Raw genomic sequence first — 26893 nt, forward strand, 5'->3', positions numbered from 1 at the left:
TAAACAAATGGCTGAATGCCATTTAGCTGCTTCAGATTCAGGGTCCTGGTCTTCACCCCGTTATGGCTGACTTAACACTCGTGCTTTTCCAGCTGTGACAGGTCAAAATGTCGTCTGTGAGAAAGGCATATTGGCTGACAACACCCTGCCTTATCTCTTGAAAGAAAAAAGCAGATCAAACGAGACCAATTGGTAAACAAGCCTTAGATGATCAATCCTGGTTTTCAGTGGGACGTCACACTGGGGGGAAAGCTCTGATTAGCTTGTTCAAATGCTGCTGTTTCATTGTACAAAAACATGATATAATGACGGATTGTGTTTTGGCATTCCTGAATTCATTGGCCATCATTCATTTTCATATATCCGTATACTATAAATCACAATTGGGACACAATTGGGATTATGACAAAAAACAGGTTAGAGGTGGCAGTCTGAACAATGCTTTAGACATTAGATTATTTCTGCTCTAAATTGATTGTATTTAACCAATTGGCACTCTGTTTGTATTTTATCAGTCAGGTTTTCAAGCTATAATGTTTTCAGTTTCATCTCTTGTGCCTTGGAGAGCACAGTGGCATGTTATTTCCATATCATAAGTTGCTATTGGATAACAAATGTAAACTTTGTACGGTAACACCACAACGTCACTGAATTCTTTCCCGTATCTACATTGTCATGGTGTTCCTGATGTTCTCACACATGCACTTTCGTTTGTAGCTATGCGGTGAAGCCTGAGTGTCGCGCACCGAGCTGTTATGTGTCATCTGTATGCATGTGCTCCATTTACACATGAGGCCGCCGGTCCTGCTCCTGACAACATTGAAGTATTAGTGTCTAGAGATGTCACCACTCAAAAATCATTAATGAACCGTGGAACTGACGACTGTTTAAACCCATCAATGCATGATTAACAACACACACAGGAATGTGTTGACTCTGTTTAAAGACTTCAAGGCCAAATCAGTATTTTTTCTGATCATAAATTAGAAGCACACCGACAATTATACATAATTAAAAAGTTTGGCATGTAAAGTAAAACCATCCATTCACTTTCTAAACCATTTATCCTGTCCAGGGTCACAGGGAGGTGGTTTCCATCCCAACATGCACAGCGGCTCACCCTGGACACGTCCCCAGTCTGTTATATAGCTAACAAGCATGTAAACAGTCACATTCACACTTACAGGGATATTAAGAGTCTCGAGTGGATCTAAGCTGCATGTCCTTGGACTGTGGGAGGAAACTGTACACAGACATGAGGAGAACATACAAAATCCACACAGAGGCGGCCCAGCCAGAGTGTTGTGAATGAAAGGTGGCATTATTGTGCTTTCTGGTATGTGACTACAAACACTGCCGATGTAAACGGACATCTGATAGCATTAATAAGTTTATAATTTGCATGAAAAGCCTTGTCTGGTCATTTGGAGGTGGCAGCATGCTCCTGCCATGTGATTTAATTTTGGTGCGTCTACACTGTTTACATTGTTTTAGACCACAGATTGAATTTTTAATCAGGTTGTTGCTTCATTTGGGAAACAAAGGTGTGACAGTAGTTGCACCCAAAGGCCCCACTAAGCTACTTCTGCTTTAAAGCTCATTCATTCATAAAATCTATAGGGTGATTTAGACAGTAAATACGTGGTTTCCTAAAGCATAGAGGAACATAATATTTCATCATTACTGTTGTCTGTGCTCCAGGTGCAGTCTCATTCAGAGGCCGTTCTCTTCACCTTCACCACCTCAACATTCGCTGTGGTTCAAGCCCAGAGAGCATGCCGAAAGAAAAAAAAAAAAATCAAAATGTGCGACCATTTATAGCCTCATGTCCTCTACCAGAGGACAAAAAGTCTCAGCAAAGTTACAGCAGCCTGACAAAACAAATTAATTATCTCGTACTTTAACGATGCTGAAGTCAAACCGCCCCACACAGGCCAAAATAATGTCAAATTTTACATTTGCCAAAAACGCAAACAGAAAATCTGTAAAATGAATAAATACTAATTCATAGTTCCTGAATTGAAAAAGGGGCAAATACTACACTTGTCAGCAGGAGTCACTTTGCGTCTTTATTCAGGAAATAGGGTATGAAAGGAGGTATATTCTCATAAACGCGCAATGTTTTGTAATCAAATTAAAAGAAGACACTGGAGTTTTCTTAAATTTTGTTTTGCGGACTGTCTTCATATCCTACAGTCCTTATCAAAAGCAAGACACCAACCAAGAGGTGAGAGCTCTGACAACAACCTGGAATAGCAATGGTAAATACCTGATTTTATCCTCTTATTTTGCAACAATGTATGCTATTTACCTTTTGGGGACTAATATGTAAAAAAATAAATTAATAAAAAGTCAAAAGGAAACCACGTTGCATATTAGTCCACAAAGGGCAAATGAAAAGACATTAGCTTTCTTTACTGTATAAGCCTTTATTTGTAAAAAGTCGGTTGTTTGAATGATAACCCTTTTTATACCACATACTTGAACACCTTGTATTTGTAAAAAACACATTTTGTTCAAACACCTAAAAAAGCTGATTGACACTATAACATTAATTTGCACTGACAAAAAAAATACAACTTCATACTACACAAATGTTGATTCCATGAGTACTGATACTCCAAATGAAATCAAACACCTTAGTAAACAACTGAATCAAATAAGCGCCCAATGTGAACAAAACAATTACAGTACAAAAAAACAAATGCATTTTTCTTCCAGTGCCAGTATATCAGATGAATTACATTTCCTTCTTATGATAAAACAACAACAACAATAAGAATAACAATCCATAACAAATGCAACAAATACAATAAATCAGAAATGAACACAGAAATGAATAAAACCGTTTACTAATTCATACTGAAAAATAAATGGGCTGTTGATCTCGTGGGGTTCTTTCTTTCTTTTCTTTGCCAAATTTGATCAAATGTTGGAAAATGGTTCTGACCTACTGGTTAAACATGAGAGCGACTCCCTGGTAGGCTCCTTCAAAGAGGGAGCTACAGTATACTGTTGTGTAACTGGGGATCAGCACAGCTTCTTGCAAGTCTCCTCATACAGTAATCGACAACAGACCATAACCAGAGGCAACTTATCAAAGAGAAAATACAGGGAACACCCACTCAGTGTGCAATCACATGGCTTACGTTCAGATGCTACTGGCGAGCATCCTTTACATCCTTTGTAGTTGAAGGGCGTTTGATGTTAATGCTTATGCTGAACCTGATAAAACTACAGCATGCACTTGGTGCATCTATTCCAAATTACGTGATTTACAGTAAATACATTTGTGTAGAAGTACATATTTGTGATTCGGACGAATCAAGCCATATGCGTTCTACGGTTACATTTGTCCTCCAGTTTTACCAACAGTTTGTTTCACAATTTTTTTTTTCCGAGTTGGCTGTAAAACAAGTGCAATTTGGAGCATGTAAACACTGGATCTTTCTTTTTCCTGGCTGTGGAGATGAGTCAGATGGTGTGGAGTAAAAAATATATGAAAATAAACCTTTCAAAATTCAGGTCATGCAAATCAAAACCTACAAGGTATATACAAAATAATGAATGCACCAACAAAAGTTCTCCCGACAGTGAGGAGTCTGTCCACTTTTTTCTGGTGTTTGGTGGGTGACATTTGCTCAAATGGGGTTGTGGTTCACTCTTTGAGTAGAGGTGGCCTCAGAAGACCCAAGAATGATTTATAACCTTTCCTATGTGAGATCCCAGCTGGTAATTATGGCAAATATGAAATGACCTCTAACATGGTGCATTCAATCAACATCAGAGAGAACATTAGCTACAGTTGAACCACACTTCAGGATTTGGTTAAATTTACTTATAGGGGTTTTGTTTTTTTAAATCTTTCAATTTTTTCTCAGGGAATGATTTTCTGTTTGCACAAATTTCTGCAACTGAGCAGCTGCACTCGGGCAACCGGCTAAGTGCCTTGCTCAAGGGCACGTGACTGTCTTATTGAGGAACAGGAAAGAACATCCCACTCGCCTTCTTAAGGCAACCCTGCTCCTCTAGCCTCTATAAGCCAGCCCGCCGGTCATGCCCTTCATTTTCAGAGTAGACTCGTGGACGACAGAGTGATCTGTTGGCTGCTGATGTTAAATGCAGCCGTTGAACTGCGCTGAAATCTCCTGCAAATCCTAAAGTCAGATCGAGATATGCGACGCGGGAAATTTCAGCAACAGGCGGTGCACCAAGGCATACTGTAATTTCCAGGCACCTTTCGACAGCATTAGCATCAGCCTCGTTCTGGAGGGAACAGGTGAACCAACACAAGCTCAGTCACCAGAAACTCCTTCACTGTGAGAGGACTTTGCGTTGACTTCTCCATTATTTTGTTCACACCGTGTATTTCTTGTGTTTCATTTTTTTAGGTTTCGTTTGCAGTATGCCAATGCTAGAGAAGCTGTCCATGCCATTAGCAGTGAGGCTAGCTGGTATTACGAACTGCCATGTTTTTGTTCATGCATTAAGAACTATTAAGTGAAAGATATCATATTTACAGTACAATTCACATGTAATTACACATATACACTAGAGGCAAGAAAATTCACATTGAAATCAGTTCAACACTTTTTTTCTCCTCCTCCTCCTCCTCTTCCTCCTCTGCTACTCCTTGAACATATGTGTCAACAGAAAGGTATCTATCTCTCATATAAGCAAAGATCCGAAAGTAAAAGCGTAGAACAGAAGATCCTCACAGCTTTTGGGATGAATGTGCTGATTTCATGTCCAGAAAGCAGGTAATACATGTTCGGATTGAAATGAGTGGTGGATAAATTTACTGCGAGCGTACAGGGGCCGCTAATGTTTCTCCTCCATGTGTGATGGGAGTTCAGTAAAGATATGCATCTACTATCTTATAAACCAATCTGAAGGAGGATTCGATTTTTGTGTTAGTTTACACACTATAACTGCATCTCATCGGGTCCTCAGAGTAGATGGATTAGGCTTCATTTAAATCAAACATATTCCATTGATTTACTTATAAAAACACTTAATAGTTGCCCGATACTATGTGCTTGTTTTGCACCAGAACAAATCGTATCCTGTGGCCTCGCAGTCTGACTGAACTCTGAGTAAAGATCCATCATATTCCATCTGAACAGTTTGACAAGCTGTTAGTGTGCAGACCGGGATGAAATGATGCAAAAAAGTACAAAAGTAAAACATTGTAAAGGTTGTTATTTGTATGAATCTGCATTCGTGACCAACTTCCTTTGTTTTAATTTGCACAAAAGAAAATCTACCTGTAACTTAAATATGGATGTGTACATCTGAAATAACCCTAATTTAAAGACCACTACCCACATCTAACATCATATACTGTATGTTATACCAATCACAGAGCCATCTATACTGGGAGCGCAATCCACATCTGATCGCAAAAAAATGACTGAAAATCACAATGTATCATAATCATAATAGTGTCATCAGAGCGTCTCACATTTAAACTTCAATTTTTTACGTTAGAATTGCAGCATATAACGAGTTAAAGGGGAACTCCAACAGTTTAACACATCAAAGTCATTTCACAGGTGTTGGGGAGTACTGCACATATGGAAAAACGATGCCTTTGTTCCGCAAGTGATGTCACTGGGTGGCGTTTGGGTGATGAAGGCGCCAGATTTTAATGAGGAAGAAGACTGAGAGGAAGAAAGAAAGGCAACATATCTGCTTGTTTTTGTTCTAAAACGCTCCATCCAGAGTCTGACCGTGTTATTGAAGGTTGAAGCTACATTTGTGGAGTGCTCTTTTAAAACTGGTATTGGGATTTTTTTGTTCAGGTGTGAACGATCTGTCTGCTTTTAAGTTCATTGCACTTCAGCCCATTTGATCTTATTTAAATATGTATTCTACATATTGCAATAAAAGCTGCCTCAGAGCTTGGGAATGCTCAAATTTAAACTTTTTTTTAATCATAATAATTAATTGTCAACTTTGGCATAAATAACAACAACTTCCTTAACTTTACATTAAATAGCAATTATTATATTTTGGACTGACAGATGACTGAGACAACAGGATGCTCAGCTGCTGACACATCATTGCTCTCAGTCTTAAACACTTCCTTTATATATAATGTATACATATATTTTCTTTTTTAATGGATTACTGGATATTTAAAGGCAATCTTCCATCTATTGAACATGACGATGATGCATAAAATTTAAACAAAAAGAAATGCTAAACTCTGATCAGAGCTCGGGCCACTCACTGTACAAACTTCACTATGACTTAAGGAGACAAAGTGGTTCAGAATTCCTTTTTGAAAACATGTTATGCACACGACATCCTACGCTCCAGAGAGGAGTGGATATTTGTGATGACGAGTTGTTTACTCCTGCATCTCAATCCTCATGTTGTTGCTCTGCAGCTTCTCCATCTTTTTATTGTCTTCACGTGTTTGTGTGTATGACAATTTATCTCTTTTTCTTTTTTGAGGATTTGATAAGGGCGACACTGTACGTAATGGTGGATTTGGTTGTGGAGGTTTTTGCTCTTTTGTCTGTTTGCCTGAAGAAGAGGTGGCACTGAGGAAGAGGCTGAAATGCACTTCAGTTGGAGCTAATACAATGATTTTTTTTTTTTTTTTGCTCTTTCCTCTCTGTTCTACAATGTCCACTGGCCTCTATAAACTTATTTGGTGGCTACTTAAACCTCACTTGATTCCACAACCTATGTATAAGATTATCCCGTCACACTTTCCAAAAAATAAATAAATACAATCAAATATCAAGGTCCTACTGTACATTTGTTTCCTTTGCAATTAAACCTGAGCACTGGAAATGCTGTGTGTGTGTGTGTGTTTGTGTTTGTGTGTGTGTTTGATAGCAAAACAACAGTAATGCATATGAATTGTAGGCCTTTTGGTCGTCGTTTCATTCAACTCATGGCTATTTTTCGAATGCCCCCCCCCCCCCCCGAGAATCACGGTGTCGTTCCTGATCCTCGGGGGTTCGAAGCGTTTGTGGGATGGCACTGACTGAGATCTGAGTGTGAAATGCTGAAACCTTTCTCCCCCACACCTTCTGCCCGCACGGTCCTTTCCTATCCCAATCAAATCATCTTGCCTTCACGAACGACGACTCCAACACTGAAGAAATGCTCAACAAACAAAGATATACTGTATACTGAATGACAACTGGTCAAACTGTGGGCGGATATGTTGACTCTTTTTGAATATACGTGTTCTTACATGTTCACTGTGGAATAATTTTCAAACAAATCACAAAAGCAATCCCCCCATTTTCCTTTTAGCAAACACAAAGCAGGATATGACGTCAATGAACGCTGCATCTAAAGAGCATGTGAATCAATCATTAGGAGGAAAGAAACAGCACAAGTATACTTTCATGAAAATACTCAATGATAAAATGTACAGAATATGTTTTTTTTTTTTTTTTTTCAAACAATCAAAATGAGTAATGCATACCGTTGACTCTTTTACCTCATAATGCCCTAGCTCTAGAACATGTTCTGACACTCTCGGAAATCACAGTATTTTTCAAGACAAAATCATATCTACAAGAATCAGTGTTTGTTTTTAAACGTAATGAAAAAAGAGCCCCCCCACCCACGAGGACGTGTTTGCTAAAAAATCAACATGAAAAGTGAAAGGAAATACAAGTATGCGTTGACTCTGGGCGGGAATGCGGCGGTCAAACATCCCATCCACGCCGACCCGCTAAGGGAGCCCATCAGGCCGGAGCTGATGTCTGATAAAGAGAACGATATCACTTCAAAAAACCCAAGGAAACAACACATCCAAATCCAAACAAGGTTTGCTGTACAGAGGAGAACCGGAGGTTTTCCGTGCATGTTATCCATGGGTGATGGCAGGAGGGGTGAGCGGGGATTGGGGGTGGGGGGGTCAGGGGTTGTCAAGGATCTCACTCAGCTGATGCCTAAACAGACAAGCCACCACTGATTTCATGAGCTGCAGTAGAGGATTTTTGATTACAATAAGTATCAATAAAAAGTCAATGGGACTCTGAGACATCGTTTCTCTCTCAAGAGCTTTCACTTCCTCTTTTTTCTTCTTTTTTTTTTTTTTCTTTTTTTTTGTAGCAAAAATATCATGCAGTCTTTAGTTCCAAAAACCCCTAGTCGGGATCTCGTGTTTGTTTGTTTGTTTGTTTGTTTCAGGAGGAAAAAGAAACTCAAAGCCTTGAAATTCTTCTCACAAATTATTCTTAAACATTCAAGTCATCCTATTAATACTTTGTACAGCAGAAAGGTCCTTCAGATTTCACACGTGTATATATAAATATAATATATATAAATATGCATATACATATGTTCAACTTGTATATGTGTATACATATTTTGGAACTGTATCAAAGCCAATTTAATGTGCTCTCAAAATATGGCCCATGATTCCTAGTGGGATGCACATCAATTCACATAGTACAACCAGTAGATTAGGTTGAAAAATCCAAAGGTGATGGGGAAAATGACCCGGGACCACTTGTCAATGGTGCTCACATCTGACAGGTTTGGGATTTTCAACTTGAGCTTGGAGGAGCGTCGTCGTAGCCGACAGTTGGCCCGGCTCCGCATGGCGCTCCGGTCCAGCGAGTGGTGGCTGAAGCCATCGCGGGGCGCCATGGGCTTCCTGAATTGGACCCCGGAGCTGTCGAAGGACATGACCGAATTCCGAGAGTCACTGACGCTGCTCCCCACGTCAGAAGGCATCACTTCGTTGTTCATCTCCAGCGTGGTGAGGAGGATGTTTCCATAAGCATCCACCTGCGAGGAGGAGGCGGGAAACACAGCGAGAGTTAGTGAGGCCTGAAACGTCCAGCAGCAGCAGCCCCGTTTCCCCTTAAAGCTGACACCTAGTTAACCCCCCTCCCATCCCACAGGCTGTCAAGCTAAAGCAAAATGCAGGGATGATATGAAATGTCATTTCTCGCATGCGACAGAAATAGTTAACAAGAGTTTCTTTACATCTATCGGTGACAAGTAGTTTCAACAGCCTTAAATTGTCTGACTTTTACTGTGAGGGCTGGCCTACAGCTGATATGATTGCTAAATACATGTACCCCAACTTTTCTTTGTTCCTCGAGATACAGATTTCTTCGCTGTGTAAATGACCTGAAGGTGTTGGTTTGAAACGGCACGGAAATGGAGTCCTTGCAATGTGAAAGAAAAATGAAGAGAACATTAAAACGGCTATAAAATACTGGCAAATAAGCACATTTTTCTAAAAATTACACAAGGCATAAGACACAAAGTTAACAGGAACAAGTTTCAAATAAGCATAGCATTTAGTACAAAGAAGAACAGTGAGGAGGAGGGAGGTGTGGGGGGGCGGGGGCGGGGGGGGGGGGGAAGCTTCATTCAGTCTGACCATTTTTAGCATCTGCCATTGCCAAATCGTTGAATTTTCTAATGTTGTGTTTTTTGTTGGATTTAGCGGGAAAACGCGCGTTAAAATAGAAGGTAGCAGTGAGAGTGAATAAAGCCTACAGCATAAACATAGACAATAACCTAAATAAGAAATGAGAATGTTTACACCACTGTTGAGCTAGATGAATTGGTATCTCAATGAAAAAAAAGGCTATGCTCGATAAAAAGCAGCCAGTGCTCGAGGGAGAAGCAATGGAGGATGGTGGGTGAATGCACGTTGGGCTGTGGTGGCATTAGTATGCTTCTGGAAGATTACTCAAGGGAACAGTGTATATATATATATATATATACACGTGTCTTTGGATAAAATGACTATGGCTGGAAATCTTAACATAGTTGTTTTGTACTTGAACTCTGACTGACACAGTAGAAGTGGAGTAAAAAAAAAAAAGAGAGAGAGACAGAGAGAGAGAGAGAGAGAGAGAGAGAGAGAGAGAGAGAGGCGGCGGATGAAGATGCAAACCTGTTCCCTCAGGCGCTTCTCTTCGTATCTTGTGCGCTCGTTGTTGGCTTTGTTCAGCCTCTCATTGATTTTCTTCTGTTGCGCAGGGCCCCGGCCAAAGAACACGTAATTTACAAAGGCATATTCAAGCAGGGCCAGGAACACAAACACAAAACAGCCCATGAGGTAGACGTCGATGGCTTTCACATACGGAATCTTTGGGAGAGTCTCCCTAAGGTGGGTGTTAATTGTGGTCATGGTAAGCACCGTTGTCACACCTGAGGTACAGCAGCACACACAAAAACAGAAAGACACCAATCAGAAGTTGTCATGTCTTTCATCACATATTTACACTTCACATTTACTGTATATTCAACTTACTACTGTAGTAAAGGGGCGGAAGAAGATTACTGAACTGCACTGTAAAAATACTTGTACCGCAATTCTGTGATACGTGTATATTTATCTCTGAAGAATAACGGAGGAGATGAGCGGAAGTCTGCGTTCAGTAAGTACAGTTGTTGAGTAAGAAGTCACATTCCACCATTGCTGTAATTTTACAATATAATGCATAATATTTAACAGTCCTCATCAAACCAATTGTACCGACACACAATATACAAAGAAGGTTTAAAAGTTGCTCTTCAGCCTTTCATTTAAAGAACGATTCCACATATTAAATAGCACGAATGACAATATGAGAAAAAAAGACCATGTTATTGTTTACATCTGTCAAGTTATTTACATATTACCTCAAGTTTTTGTTCAAAAATGCTGACTAGGTTTTTGCTTTGAACAAGAATCAAGTTCACTTTGAAGTTACATGACTGCTCCGTAGAGCCAAAAGCCTTTAAATACTACTCATATGTGGTTGTTTTGTGCACACGGCTCTTATTATTATATTATTAATATTTGGACCCACAATAATTCAGACATAAATTGGATCGTTAAATGGATAAATGTCATTAAAGCCATGAGTAGAGGTAGTGGAGAGTCTCTTTTGTGACATTCAGCGTACTACTAATTGATTGGGATACATTTTATATGAGTCACGATTGATTAAATGCAGTAAGTGCTCTTACTTTAAAACACTTCTAATCACTCTGTTGTACACCACTGTTTCTGCTTTTGAGGGTTTACACAGCATTAGTGAATTTGTGGGAACCAGAAGCAAAAGAAACATCACAGAAGCAATAAGTCTACATTGAAATAACTGATGTTAGTTGTAGCCTCTTTGTTGTATTTATTTGGTGATTCAGGAAACCGCCAAACTGAATCTTCCCTGAATCCAAAAAAGAGCTGACAATTCTGCATCACATGCCATCAAATGCAAACATTTAACATGTGTGACAGCTGTATGTTGTTTGTTCCACTGACAACAAATTAATTTGAATGGTGAACAGTCAGAGGTTTAATAATGCAGCGGGGGCTGTGTCTTACCCAGGGCCACCCGCGCTGCAGAGGCATCGTAATTGATCCAGAAGGAGACCCAGGAGAGGATGGTGATCAAGATGGAGGGCATATATGTCTGCAAGATGAAATATCCAATGTTCCTCTTAATCCTGAAACTCAGTGAAAGCCTCGGATATGAACCTGTAAGAAGAAAGGATGGAGTGATAGTTCAGGGCAAAAGTGAAAAAAAACATCAGTGGGACATTTTTTTTTTACAAAAGGAACGGAGGGGGGGGGGGGGGACGTTGGCACAACTTAAAGAGTTCCAAAGTCTGCACTTTGACAACGCGTAGGGGTAGTCATTTCTCCATTTGTTCAGATGGAGCACTTAATTTCCCCAAAGCGATGGATTCCTTTCCAGGGACAAGTTCGATTCCAATTAAACATGGCAGAAAGTCGCAAACACGGCAGATTTTTCTGCAACCCCCTATCTCAGCAGGCAGCTCCAGCATCCCTCTGAGAATTGTCACAGTGAGCTGCTCTGCTTTTCTTTCACACTTTCTCTGTCCTCCAAACATTACCAAAAGGGCATTTTAAAGGTGGATAATTGCAGCCTGTGCCTATACAGAGAAAGGGGAAGCGGAATATATGTTGCCGCGAAGCGTATTGCTATTCATTGTAAATTTTGCAGGACAACATCTGCTGGTTGTGCCGAGAAATGAACGGCTCTTTTGATTGCACTTTAATTCAAACTACCACAACAACACAATGCTGACGCCGAACGCAATACAAACATCAAGGCAGGATCTCTGTGCTCTCTACTTTATGAGGCCGGAAACTCTACAGATTGTTCTAAATATAGTTCAGTATTGTATTCTAACAACAGTTTTATTTCGAATTGCTTCAGATAAGCCTGATGGTTTTAATCTAAAAAGCTATTTGCTGTGGGGAACACACCGTGATGAATGACCTCATCATCTCCAGGTTCCTGTAAATCTTTTAATGAATCAATACCTTAGCATACATACTTTATCAAATGTGAGGCAGACGACTTAGATCTCCCAAGTACATGCCAGATTAATGGTGGCAACAAATGTTCTCAGATTTCATTAAAGTCTAACATGAGAATTATTCATAAATTTTACTTTTGTCATTTTTTTGGGGGGGGGGGGGGGGGGAAGTTGTGCGGTTGCTTAGGGGTACCCTGGATTCGATGAAATAAGATTAATAGTACATTCACACAAAGGCTGTAAATTCCAAACACATTTGTAGCATGTCTGAAGTCACATTTAGATCGTTGTCAATAAAACGCTCAGCATTACTTTCTTCGCTGAAAGATCGATGCAACTCATCCGTTCGTATGTTGAACATGAATCACAGAGCCGGGGAAATGTTAGCTTAGCTTAACTAAAAGACTGGAAACACAGAGAGTGACGAGCTCGGCTCTTTTCACAGATGAAATAAAAAACACTTAACAATAAAATTAACTAACAATCTGAGGCTCACTAATTAACACATTATATCTCATCCTTGGTTGCCTGGAAACATCATGGCAATAACACAGGAAGTTAAGAAATAGTCCAGCACATAACCAACTGTCATTTTTATACTTTTTGTGCAAATTAAACAAACTATATTATGTTAATAACTAAATTGTACATGTGCTGATAGGTATTTTTGTTTACTTTTGGACAAAAACTAGCTATTTCCCACTGCTTGTGCTAAGCTAAGCTAACTGACTCCTGATTGCTGCTTCATAGTTCACATACAAACTTCAGTGTTATCAAATTTTTCATCTGATTTTTTAGGAATAAAGCAAATAACTGAGCTGCAAAAGAAAATTTGCAATATCAAATTGTAAACATACTAAAACAGTAAACATAGTAAACAATCAGTTGTTTCAGATGGTGCAATGTCAAACCATTACATACTACCATCTACCATATTTGTCATTCTACTGTAAATAGTTTTAGGTGATTCAATCAAGTAATGCACCAAAGTATCCAGGTGTATCACATTTAGCATGTTAAAAGTCCATTTGGAAAATAACTGACTTATTAGCTGTCGATAGTACAAAACCAATTAAAGCATGTCCCTATGAAAGGTAGTGAGGTTGATGTAAAAGTATAAACAAACCAAATTTCTGTACATTTGTTGTGCTTATATTTTAGTTTAAGTAATTCTAATTCTAAAACACTGATGATGAAATACGTCACTGAATTAGTGAAGTTATTGACAATAAAAACTAGCTATGTGACTTTCATACTTCAGTGGTGATTTCATTTTTTCTGTTAACGTTTTAGAAATATGTGAAAATGGCTACCTACAATCTGCCCCCCTGAAAAGGAAATTGTCTTTCTGCCTGACCAGATATAATTATATTCCCCACAGAGACAATGACGTATTTACTGATGCCGGCACTCGCAGAACTCACAGTGGGGGAAACAGAGGCAGAGGTTTTTATGGAACGTGTTATAATCACTTTTATGCAGACTGTAATTGGGTCTGAATCGGCCTTACCTGTGGTGAACCGGACCTCCCTGGACACCAACCGGATGTCCACGATGGAGAACTGAGGTAACTCTAGCTTGTCAACGCCCGTCACAGCGTTGTCTCCCCCTTGCCAGAAGAACACGATGTCATCCGTGGTATATCCGTCTGTGTCAAGGTCAGAGCAAATGAGAGAGAAATAAAACATGGAGCATTTGAAGAGATGACCAGCGTGATAAAGAAACAGCCATTAAAGTTCACAATGTTTCTATTTTAAGTCTCTTACATGAGTTTGGATAATGAGTGAGCGTCACTTTGACAAATTAAACACTTGCTTCTGTGTTGCTTTAAATTGATTCTGAGCTGAGCTGCATGCAGTAGTGGTCTTTATATCTTTATTTGTTGACTTATTACTTTGTATGAATACTTCACTTCATCCTAAATGGTTTCATTTCGATAACTGTAACCCTTTAATGGTCTCATCAAGAGAAAAAAACATCGGAAACTTAATTACATTGTTTTCAATTATTTGTATCAATTATCAATTATTTCCTTTTCATCTGACCACACATATAAGCCTTTTTTTTTGTATTATTTTAAATTTGAGCCTCCAATTAGGATGTATAAAAATAGACTTTCAACAATCTACAAGTTTTTTTTATTACAGTGAAATTTTAAGACATTTTTCATTTCTTTTTAATGACCAAATAAATGTGTAACCATTTATATTGAACATAAACATGTTTTTTCATAAATACACTTATGTTGGGGCCATGGATCCTTTTGTTTTGTTTTCTGTAAACCATCACAGACTTGCTTGTCTTTATGTATCTCCTAGACACTTTAACCTTTTGGAGCTGCAAAGCAAAGTGATGAGAGTGACATTTGTCAAAACTGTTATGGTGATTGAATATTCATTCATTATTGCCAGTATTTCCCAGGATTTATTTTTTGAGTTGTAATGTCAGACTTTCTGCAAACTTCCCGGTAGGAAACCCCTTAAAATGGATCTGTAAAATACTGATCGAGATATATATTTTTTGTCTTTGCAAACTTGAACTGAGTGCTAAGTGTTGGGTAAGTCAGGTTGTACCAATACAAGTTGTTTTTTAAGAAGTTATCACAAAGTTATCCATGAACAAAATCTGTGAAAGTACAGAGTTCGCAACAGACATTCTGAACTTAAATACCATCAACATGTGAAAGTAACACATTCATTCTGTTATTATATGGCATCATGTCCCAATTTATTAAATCTATGATTGTGTTATTCAAGTAAAAGCTGCACTGTAGTGAGACAGTGGGAGGAGAGTGGGTAAAGGAAGACATTTTTCCGACAGAACTAAACAAACTAATAAAAAACTCCATCAGAGGAAAACATTTCTGCCCACGATTTAAATGTGTCAGCCCCCATTCAGATGCTTTACTGTTCAGACTCCTATGGAGCTGTACCACTGCATGCATTACTACCTGCATGCATATTCATGAGCATGTGTCTTTGAGTATGACGCTCCCACACATCCTCAACCGGCAGTGCAATTGAAAGTGACCACAGCAGTAGATTTATGTCAACAGGCTGGTATGCATTCACTGCAGAGCCATTTCTCAGTTAGGGAAGTGTTACCACATTTCACAATCTACTACCCCACATCCAGACCTGGATGGCATTAACTCACTAAGGCACCAGGATTCATTACCATTAAATCTCTCTGAGGTTATAGGTTACGGAAATGTGACATTGTCCATGAAATTGAAACAACTGCCTGCCAAATCAATCAAACCGATGGTTAATGTGCATTATTCGCTGGTGCATAGCATTCCACGGGCGTCTACAGCAGATATTCTTGCAACTTTTTAATTCATGGCCTATCCATATTTCATTGCTTACTGAAGTCCCCGAGGATAAACACTCGGCAGTTTTATCTCGAACAACAAGAACCACAAAATATCTGGTGTATTGAGCAAGTGGGTTTGATTGATGGAGCGGTCAATGAAAATGATCAGGCAAATACAATTTTTAATTACACCACAAGCATATTTTACTCCTGAAAAATGATTTATCTAAATTGAAGGGTTTGGAAAATATGATGGGAACTATAAATTAAAACATTTTACTGTATGAGACAGTGTCTGCATTTTTCCTTGTTTCCTCCATATGGAGCTCCATCAATTTTATATTAAATGTAGGATTGCTACTCATATGGGGTACTACACCGTATAATATATTTGAGGATCTTTTGAATTTAAAAGAGAGTGAGCTTTAAAACATGAAATTTACTAGGTAGATCACAGAAAAAGTGCTGCAATATGGGAAATTAAGGCTTCAACAATTTATAGCCATAAAAGGAAATGAAAGTCAGGATATCTCAGCCTCAGATTTTTTTTTTCTTGAGAATTAACCACCTTCATGGAAATACGCCACTAGATCCCTGAAGAGCCCATTTAATCATCATTTATGTTAAAAAAAAAAAAAAAAAAGATATAAAGATGGTAAAAGATTGTCATAAAACAAATAAATAAACCAGGAGGTAGACCACAGGGAAAGCTTCAATTATGCTAAGAATATGTGCTGGGCAGTTGCCTCTGTCTTTGAGGAAAAAGCTGAGTTTATGGGGTCAACAGTGATGCTTCTACGAGCATCCTCCCACCCTCACGGCCACGAGTCCTGGCGCTGACAGCAGCCCACCGAGCCAACAGGGAGAGGCTGAGTCTAATGATAGCCAGGAAGTGAGCACAGGTAACATGAGGCAGTAATGAGGTTTTATGGTTAAATTCACTTTGTCAAAGGAAAAAAAAATTAAGTTTTGCCTTATGACAATTGTTTTGGCATACTAAGTTACCACTAACACAATTAGTTTGCAGGATTCATTGACTGATGCAACAGAAAAAAAAAAAAAAGGTGTTATTTGGAGGTGCATCTCAATGTGGCTGTTTTGTGACGTTTCCTGGTCTTTCTGCACATGCTTTAGTTGTTTGTATTTATATGCATCCGTTTTACATCTGTTTATGGTTGTTTTGCATCCTTTTGTGGTTGGTGCATGTTTGTTGGTTGTTTTGAGTTTTACTTTGGTCGTTTGGTAACTGGCACCAGATGGTTTGCTACACAGAACTGTCCTGAGAAGTCATGATCGATTTGCGATATCAGGCTCAAATCCAGCTGCTTAGCAAAGTACGTTTTTTTTTTTGTGTCTCTGTAGAACATTTTGCAGGTAAACACCAGGGACCCCTTGACTCCTTGAGTCCCTGGGCCTGTTCTCACAGGGCCTGTTTGGTGTACAGGCCATCGGGCATACTAGGAAAAATCCTTTCCCTGTACACCCCTGTATGGGGGCATACACAGTAGGTTTTAAATAAGTCAGACATTCCTTTTTTTGTGACACTGTCTAACTCACTTTAAAGTAATGTAAGAGAAAAATTTATTCTGGTCTAGCATTATAGATGCAACTAAAACATGACTGTGAAACTGGCCCCACATCTTCTCATCTAATTCAGCAAGAAAGCAAATACAAATATATCCCAAAACGTCAGATACAAATCCCCTGAAGATAGAGCAGATAATGATAAGTGCCTGTATTTGAGAACAACTCATTGAGCCAGACATCTTGGTACTGATCACTTTCTAAATGAATCATTCCTAATGAACTGTGAATCAGGTGCTAATGTCACCTACCCAATATCTAATTATTACTTTCTAGTTACTGACATATTGATTATCATTTACATGTCCCATTTTATATCACATTCATTAAAGTGTCTATGTGGACGTGGTGGGCAGAGCTAGTATTAAACTGTATTCATCTGTTCAGGCATGACATATCGAAGGTCGAGTTAATGTTATTGTTTTGCCGTTAGCATTGAAAGTTCCAGGAGTGGCCCTGTCCATCAGTCACACTGAGGGGGAACTGATCGATGTAGATCATCACACACTGTGATTTCTTTTCTTTATTTCTCAAGGCAATAATCAACTCTGGCGGTAAAACACGTGACAAATGACACATATGGATCCCAAACAGTTCACTGATGTACAACTGTAACTACATGTAATTGTTAGAGGTAACCTGCAGTGATTTTAAGGTGGTGATCAACCAGTAAACATTTGAAGGTTGATGTGTTTGTTGTCAGCGATAAAGTGGTCACCAAGGTGTGTTTTCATCTGCATTACTCACAGCTTTCAATTTCCAGGGTGCAGTTCTGCTCATCAAGAGGGTACCTCCTCAAGTCCATCATGCAAGCAGCAGTGGTGGTTATTCTGAGAAAAAAAAAGAGACGAGACACACACAGTCAACAACTCAGACAATTATGTCTATTATGATAGAAGAGGTTAAGAGAGAGGTCATGGTTTGCCTGTTGCACAGTATGATGAACCACTAGTGTGCCCCTTATGTGCTCAAGCAGCACTTTAAAAGTAATTATTTTGTGGTTGTTTGCTGCAAATGTGAAAGCACTGCAGCAGCTCAATAATTCATGGCAAGCTTTTAAGTTTATATTATTGTGAAGACATTTTGCCATTGCCAGTTACATACATGTAAAGCCATTAAGACAGATGTGGTGTCCGTCTTAATGGCTTTGCATGTATGTAACTGTGTCGGCCATTTTTCTTAAACCTCTTAAACCTTTTAAGGGTCATCAGATCTGGGAGCATGTGGCAGAAGGGGCGGAGAGAAAACCATCGCTTCGGTTTGTTTTTAGGGGGAATTCCACCATTTTTCCAACTTCTCCAGAGACTATTAAATATGATTTATTTTTTTCTGTTCCAGAGAGTAGTCTGGAGATGCTATTTCTTTTTTATGTGGATCACTAACTGCTCAGCCTCTGTATGGGACTTTGTCGATATGCATTATTTATTGGTAGTTCCCAGATATGCATTTCTGCCAGGTAGCTTTGGAAAAGATATATGCATTGCAGTTTATTAATGTCAATAAATTCGGGAGCCCAGGAAAACAGCTTTGGCTACAAATTACACATGCAGGGGTCTTTGGCATTTAACGGAGATATTTACCGGTGCAGCACATTTTACTAATTACATTTCTGCTGTTCATACCAGCTGGTATGTGTTCATCATACCAGCCTTCATTTGCTTATTGCCCTCCTGTATAAATTAAATAGAAAAATTCATTTTCAGCTCATCATCTCGTATCAGAAGCCATCAGCACATGCACAGAGGATTTTGGAGACACACTGCGTGTGGACGTTGGAGCATGATGACAGTGGTATAAAGTTTTACCCTTAAAAGGATGCAACACATTTTGGCTACATTTTTAATCATGGTATAGCCACAGTCTTCGGTTTTACATTGATGCAGTAAGCGAATGTACACAACCATCTACAATACCCAGAATTAGTAATACAGTAGAAAATAAGCTGTTTGCGCTAGAAATATATTGCTTGAACACAGAGTCTGTAAATTGGTCACGGCGGTGTGAACAGAGTTCTGTCAGCAGGTAATTGGAAAACAAAATATGTTGTGCTGAAGCTGATTTGGTCAGATTAACACACAGGCATGTGGCACTGCTGTGTGTCCAATGTCGGCAGAAGGCACCAGAAGGGAGAAAGAAAATTGCACATAAATAACACGTGTGACAGGTATGTGTTTATTATTCACAATGACACTGAGCTGCATTCTGCTGCACAAGCATTGAGCTGCTCCAACTGCATTCTGCTGTGCTGCACCTCCCTGCTGTCGCTGCTTCGCTGAGAGGCTGAGAGGATACAGCAGGGCTACTGCTGTTGCACACTGTGACGAGATAACATCATCCCTGATTACATTGATAGGAAGCATTGCTTGCAATCATGATTAAAGGCCAAAAGTTAAAAAAAAAAAGAGAGCAAAGTTACCATTTATAAGACGGCTTCGAGTTGATTGTACATATGTATGGTTCCTTCAATCTGAACCACCATGAAGGTCGTTTGTCTCGTCTGAGTACGAGAGTCACCGTTGTTTGGTTGGATGTAGGTACAAAATCAACTTTGTTAACGTTGCAGAAAGATCAGGGTTTAAATAAAGGATCTTTGATTCAATTGTAAACAGGTTGTTCGGGTGATTGTTGCAATCAGGGGTAAAAGAAACATTCGTTTTGTTTGGGACAAGAGCAGCAGTCTGTCGTCGTCATGGTTACACTAATAAACACGAGGTTGATGTCGTAGACCACTCGTGGCTCATAGAAATGACAACTACCGCTTTGAAACAGGAAACGAACAGAGGTGTCCTGTGTAAAGTCCAATGTCTTGTGTTACGTTATGTTTTGAAACCCGACCGCCTCCATATTTGGGCTTTGTGGTTCTATACCCGCGTCACCTCCACAGGCGTAGTGCTTCCAGAGTGCACCAAAACGACACAACGCCTGATCAAACAAAACAATTAAACTATCAATAGACTACATTATTGACTATTGGATGTAAAGTAGGGACACACAACCTTACAAAAGAGCCACAACTTAACAATGTACACTGTTACATGAACTGAAAAATGGAACAAGGCTAAAATATGGAGACTGCTTTGAACCTCAAGCTAAAGTAAGGTTCTGGGTCCTCTGTGATCATAAACAGGAAGACATATCCAGTCAAGACACTGTTACAGTTCTTAAAAGACAATACCCCTGGTACAGTAGCACGGTGAAGCAGAGACATCCAGACAGCAGCAGCTTGGAGTAATGGACAGAAATGAATTCCTCACCCCCTGGCAAATGAGAATAAAAACCCCACTAGAAATAAAAATTGACTTTATATGTGACAGTTAACAAGTCAGGAGAGAATCATCATTGAGTAGGCACGAGTTGGGACGGCTCACGGCGAAGGGTTGGGGATTTGGAAATGTCAGCAGATGTAGGTCAGCAACTTCCAGTCCCACCAGAGACAGCCAGCAGCCTCAGACCTGAGCCGGCACCGCAGTCCGACACTCAGCAGTCTGTGGACTTTCTGGATTTCAACATGATATGTGAGTTTTTTCCCTGAGACACATTGGAAATACCTGTAGGCAAGTTATAAAGAGAAACCTTTTGAGAAATAAAGAAAAAAAAAATACTGGGTTTTGCTTCACATTTAACTTCTTTGATACAATTCATGACATAAGAAAGAGCTGACTGGCTTGTCTAATGCCAGAGGTAGTAAAAAAAAAAAAAAAAACAATTAAAAGGTACATTCCACACATTTTTACAAACTGCTGTTGGCGCTTCTTAACAAATATCATGCCAACATAACACCACGACTATAAGCAATCTGGAGGTGGATCTGAAAGGCTCCACTACAGACAGCGAGGCTTTCAGACAATTGAGCAATAGTTTTGACGCCTACACAGTCTACTCCTGTATCCTCCTCTGTGTGGTAGCCTGCTTACCAAAGCAGATCATTGTACTATCACAATGCTTGGCTTAATAAACAGAGGAAGATTCACAGGAATGGGAAGAGAGAAAACACAATCTGGCGAGAGCTTAGCTCAACAAAGCCCTCAATGCTCTCAGGACCCGGCGCACTATCAAACTGGCTCGTCAGTTTGCTAACGATGATTCAGCCTCTCAACTCGCTGGCAAGTTAGAAAAAGCTGCACCACACTTTCTACTGACTCCGGCTGCTTTTATTGATATTCGAAATGGCTTTGTTTGCAACACCCAAATGCTCCCCTGCACTGCTCCTCAGACTCAGCCTCTGTTCTTGATAAATGTAAACTACAAAGTGTCTGAATGTACACAAATGACAATTTTGAAATGAGTTTCAAAAGTCACATTTCATAGTGATGTTTAAGGGGTGTTTTCCTGATTTTATCTGAACTTTAAACCTGAATATGCACCATCATTCCTCCATCTTTGGAAATGAATTACGGGCAGACGTACGGCACATTTAAGGATCATTTATAGTCTCTCATCAGTCTCGTGAAAGAACTATTAATGTCCTGAAATTACATACAAGTAATATAATACTCCATTTTAATGAGAAGCTCTGAATTCAAAATCAAAACATAAAAGTGCAAAGTGTTTTCTCCAAAGTGTATCAAAAGTATGAGTGGTTCTGTCGCCGAACAACGTGATTAGAATAATTTGCTGCTCTGAAAATTCTTCTTTTATTTGATTTTTTGTTGAACTTTTTTTTAAAGCCTTTTTTGTTGTTGTTTTTTGAAAAATGTTGATAAATAACACTTTGGTCCTTAAAAAACATACTTCAATAAATCAGCTTGAGAAGTCTGAATCACTCTTTGATTAAACTGCTGAAAGGGTCCAAAGCTAAAATGGGTGGAAACCAGTGGTTTAACAATGCATAAGTTTATTATATGTAAAGTCTTAACAGGAAATGTAACTTGTAATACTATCTATCAAATGAATTTAGTGGAGCAAAAAAGTGCATCCCATTACTCTGAAATATAGGGAAGTGTGTGAAGAAGCATAGCATATAAATGTTTGAGTACAAGTATTTCAAACTTGTGCTCACTTACGATTCTTACAGTCACTTACTATTCACTGGACTGTGGGACAAATCTGTGATATAGAAAAACACATAACCACAGGAACCAGTCATCTTGGAGTGACTGGTCCACAAAGTGAACCATATAACGTCTTGATTTTACTAGGTTTATTGCAATTGATTGCACCATCTGCAACCCCCAATTACAATCAATTCAATAAAACGTGGAACTGTTTGAAAAAAAGACAAATATCAACTGTCATTTTACAAAATTAGATCTGATTTTCATTGTATTTGTTTGAGGAAAAATATGACTATCTCTGTGATACATTTGTCTGATCTGACTGATAATGTGACAGAATAAAGACTGCAGGTACACAGAAAGCACCTTCAACACTCAACACCAGATCAGTGGATAAAAAAGTGAGGGTGCAGCTGTGAAGCAGTGAGACTGCCAGCTTGAACTTAAAATGAATATTAAAATAGAACTGGTTGATCAACACAACTCAGATTAAAATCAGAGTGAGTGGTAGGAATCAAGGTAAATACCCCCCTCCCCCTCACCACCCCACCCACCAAAAAAAAAGACAAACAGGAGTAGCAGCACATTTCACAGTGAGTGGATAGAGCACAGCACAAGGTGCAGCAGTGTGTGTAATGTGATTGTCCACAGTTTGTATTCTGCTGCTCAGGAGCAGCTCAGGGGAGAGATTCAAACAGGCGGTCTTTACAAGAAAATGCAGTTAAGACAACAAAAAACCTCGAGCGGTCCGACTCCAGAGCCACAACATTCAAATGAACTGAACTGGGACTACAAACGTCTATTGTTAAAGTTGCGTCTTTTGTTCTGGGGAGAAAAAAAAAATGTCCACACAACCCTTGGGCAAAGTCAAACATTTCAACAAAGCGATTTAATTGCATGTTTACGCGAGGCTTGTAAAGGGCCTGGAAATCACCACTGCATGTAGATTATGCACTGCTTCTAATTACTGTACTCCGCTGAAAACACGGTCTCGAGGACAAACCCGAGAGCTCGACGCCATATGCCAAACACCATTACAGCAGTGGGTAATGATAACAGTAAACTCTATGTTTGAAGTTTAGATGCTGGAGAAACAGATGATGCTGTCCCTTGCAATAATCTTAGTTTCCTGTTTCACGCATGAATAAAGAGGTGTGAATGTAATGCCAATTCCTTCTGGCCATCCATTTCACTACGCGTGTGCCTGTTTGGTACTTTTCTGCCTCCAGAGGAACGCGCTGGTGCCGAAGTGGGCTGAGTGGAGCAGCTGGAGATGTTTATTCCGTGTAATTTTGGTACCATTTTGGCATGCGACTCCCCCCGTGTCTCCACCTGCGTTAATTGGTGGCGGCACAAAGTTTTCTATCCTGAACACACTGAAACGCTATCAAAGATACATTTTTAACGGGCTGAAGGAAGACTTTGCACTTCTAATATTACCCACAGCCGCGTGTAGGATGTAAGAAATCAAAACACTGGCGGGAGTCAGGTGAGAGGAGCTGGTCTGAGTTGTTCAAAAATGTATCTTTTTTTTTTTTTTTTTGTCCTTATTGTGATGAATTAAAAATATCTAAGTTAGCAATTTTTTTGCTACAGTTTTGAAAAAAATGTGAGGTTGGGTTATGTATTTAGAATCATTTGAAATGTTTGTTGTTGTTCAGGCTCTACTTTTTGTCATTAATGGTGTCTTGTCAGCCTATTTATGCTTGGTATGTTATTTATGCGTGACTCAGTAATAAAATGAATCAATTCCTATGCCTATAGAGGCACATGTCAACTGTACATTTTGAAATAACAAGACTGTATTGCCAGTAGGATTGCGATGGCACAAGTTTTTCACAGTACAATAACCACCTCAGAAAATATCAGGGTCTAATGATGTGTGGAGCTCAGGTCCTCTAAAAGCTTACTTTGAGAGATTTAGGTGGACCTCTAAAACATCGCCCATTTTCGTAGTTACAGGCTATAGATTCAGATTTTCTGCACAAGGTTGCTGAACTAAATAATAATAGTAGGAAAATGTCAATGTTGTGTGTTAATTTGCTCCTTATGTACCAGTTTTCAAACATTTTGTCTAATAATCACAATGCTGAGTCTATTCCTGCTGTGGCCATCCGTGCATTCAAATCACCACGTTTACATTGCCACTTAAATTCTTTTCACCGAGACAGATAGATGTCACATCATTTGGTTGCCTGCCTGCTTTTAGTGGTTGTAAATAAAACTTTTAGGGGGGGAAAGGATATGACATGAAAAGTGAAGCGGTGGCCAACCAGAGAGAAAGAGAGAGAACATTTGCTCCGCACTTCCATGTGCACGTGCATCTGACATGTTTAGTTGTGGTGTGCACTGGAAAACAAGGCTCCCCTCCAACAGCCCCTGGGTCATTTGAACTCTGATGATATACTGTATTTTACAATTAATATGACTATTTTCAGATAAAATGAACTTCAACAGGATTTTACTGCTGCAGTTGGTTGAGGTGGAGCTCTTTTGAACTGTGTTGTATCCAGCTGCAATTAATGATGAATTATGAATGATTCTGCTAATTTGTAAAATTTTGAAAATGGTAGGAAATGTCTTCTGAATTGATCTATATGATCATCAAATTAGTTGCCAGTTTACCAGAGATGTGTGACAGCTCAGCCTGATGGATCCTGTCTGAACCTTAAACTCACTCATACACACTTGTTTCAGCAGCCGAGCCGCGACAGTTGTGTGTGTGTGTGTGTGTGTGTGTGTGTGTGTGTGTGTGTGTGTGTGCGCGCAAGTCAGAGGTGAACAAACAGACAGACGATGCAGATGTAGCCAAGAGCTGGGATGTGGATAATGCATTTATTAATTGATGTATAAACGTTCAAGTTTTTTTCATAAGGAATTCAAGTTACAAACCGGATCCGTACGTTGATCTGCCAGACGGATTCTCGAAGAAGAGTTTGATGTGTTTCCTCCGTTGGCAGACACTTTGCAACCAAAATGTATGCAAACTGGTAACATGTCCTCTTTTATGGCATGTATATGGGATGTTATGAGTTTCACTTTCTCGGCTGCATGTGTGTGTGTGGCGCCTGTTGTCGAGTCCAACAAGCAGCGGAGGAGATGCGTTTGGGAATCTTCATTTGTTGCATGTTTTATGAATACCGCTAACAAGCACATATGCATGTTATGATAACCATCAACTTTCCTACAGTTATAGTAGTAATAAATTCAGCCTACCACTGACCTGGTAAACAGACAAAGACAGATTGTATTTATCTGGTCACCTGCTAAAATTAGTTGCCATGACTATGCGCAATTGTCCCAGAAGATAAAACAGAAACCGTCTCCCAGATATTTCTTTTGCCACTTCTACATCAGTGAGGCTGCTTTCTGTTGGACTGATAACTTGTGAAGCCTTGTGAAGAGTCATGACAGGGAAAAGAAAAACTTTTGCCATCACATCTCCTTTTGTGTCAGCATCAATTCAGTAATTCAGAGTCTCTGAATACTGATTATTGCATTAATAATTCATTACTTGATATGATCTAAACCTTGTCACTGCCGTTTGTCTTTTATTCATGGAACAAAACACGTTTCCATCCTCTTTGCCTCCATCAAACTACTTTATTTTAATGACTTGTGTTAAGAAAAGCAGCGATCCATTCTGGGTTTGAACAAACCTCAGGACGCTTTCTTACTTTTAGCAGTGCCCGAGGGATTTTAGATGGGTCCCTCTGTGCACATTTACTGTTGACTGAATTGTCTGGTTTGTCACAGTGATCTGGGACACTGAGGTGGCGAGCATTTGAAACCTTTTTTTAGCCTTTCTGGGTCACTGAACCTTAGCTTTAATGTACCCTCTCACGCCTTTAAAGAAATATCGGGACTGTTTGTATCACGAGTCACGATTCCAACTTTGTAGACTATTAACTTTATAAATAAAACTTTAAAGTCTGTTTACTGTTACCAAAAATACATCTGTCATAATTCATCCTGCCGCAGGACCGAATGAATTATACCAGCAGTGGAGACCTCGTTCTTCTGGTAGCACGTGATCTCAGACTAGCCTTATTTCTCTTTACTTGTTAACTGCCGCTTGATCAGGGCAAATGACAGACAGCACATACAGTATGTAGCCTACAATAATTACAGTTATCGTGAGTCCTGTATGTTTGGGTCTTTAGCAGCTACACGGTGTGCAAAAAATCTTCCTGTGGGAGCAGTTACTTATTTTCCCCTGGTCTAACATTTAATGGAGTATTTCTAAATAGTGGTGACACCATCCATTCATTTACTGTATATGCTAATCCTGTCTCGGGTCGCAGGGAGGTGAAGCCTATCCCGGCATGCATGAAATATTTTGACTGTATATACACATTTTTTCCGAGGCCTCAGCTTCTTGCATTATTAAAGCTTTGCAGGAGTAAAATTGAAAAAGACAACTAAAATCCACCCAGACCCTTTCCATACTGTGCTTTCCTGCACGCACTGGGTAAAAGGCAACATCCTGGACCGGATTACCAGTCAGTCGCCGGGGCAACAGGAGGACACACGCAGTCACACTCACATAGGAGACTTTTAGAGTGTCCAATTCACTTGACCTGTTTGCTGTTTGGACCATGGGAGCAAACTGAGGTCATGTGGTATCTGAAGCTGTGAAAACATAGTTATATTAAAGAAAGGCTATCAAACTTTTGATTTATGGTGTCTCCTGCAGCCACAAGTAACAATTATAGGATAATGCT

At 39.4% G+C, this 26893-nt stretch overlaps 1 protein-coding gene across 2 annotated transcripts in view; it reads right to left on the reverse strand.

Moving 5' to 3' along the window:
* Positions 1 to 2051: 2051 nt before the first annotated feature.
* Positions 2052 to 26893, reverse strand: part of gabrb4 (gamma-aminobutyric acid type A receptor subunit beta4) — a 59320-nt gene continuing 34478 nt past the window's right edge. Inside the window, exons 5-10 of one of the 2 annotated variants that reach the window (XM_069146867.1) lie at positions 17923 to 18005; positions 13787 to 13924; positions 11315 to 11467; positions 9896 to 10152; positions 9066 to 9155; positions 2052 to 8769 (exon numbers count right to left, since the gene is read on the reverse strand). In XM_069146867.1, coding sequence (XP_069002968.1) covers positions 8416 to 8769; positions 9066 to 9155; positions 9896 to 10152; positions 11315 to 11467; positions 13787 to 13924; positions 17923 to 18005 — 1075 coding nt within the window. In that variant the 3' untranslated portion in view covers positions 2052 to 8415. The remainder of the gene's footprint in view (positions 8770 to 9065; positions 9156 to 9895; positions 10153 to 11314; positions 11468 to 13786; positions 13925 to 17922; positions 18006 to 26893) is intronic. The other variant, XM_069146868.1, reaches the window with a different exon arrangement.

The sequence above is a fragment of the Embiotoca jacksoni genome, unplaced genomic scaffold, assembly GCF_022577435.1.
Source record: "Embiotoca jacksoni isolate LCO1_2020_lvr unplaced genomic scaffold, fEmbJac1.0.p SCAF_13, whole genome shotgun sequence".
NCBI lineage: Eukaryota > Metazoa > Chordata > Actinopteri > Embiotocidae > Embiotoca > Embiotoca jacksoni.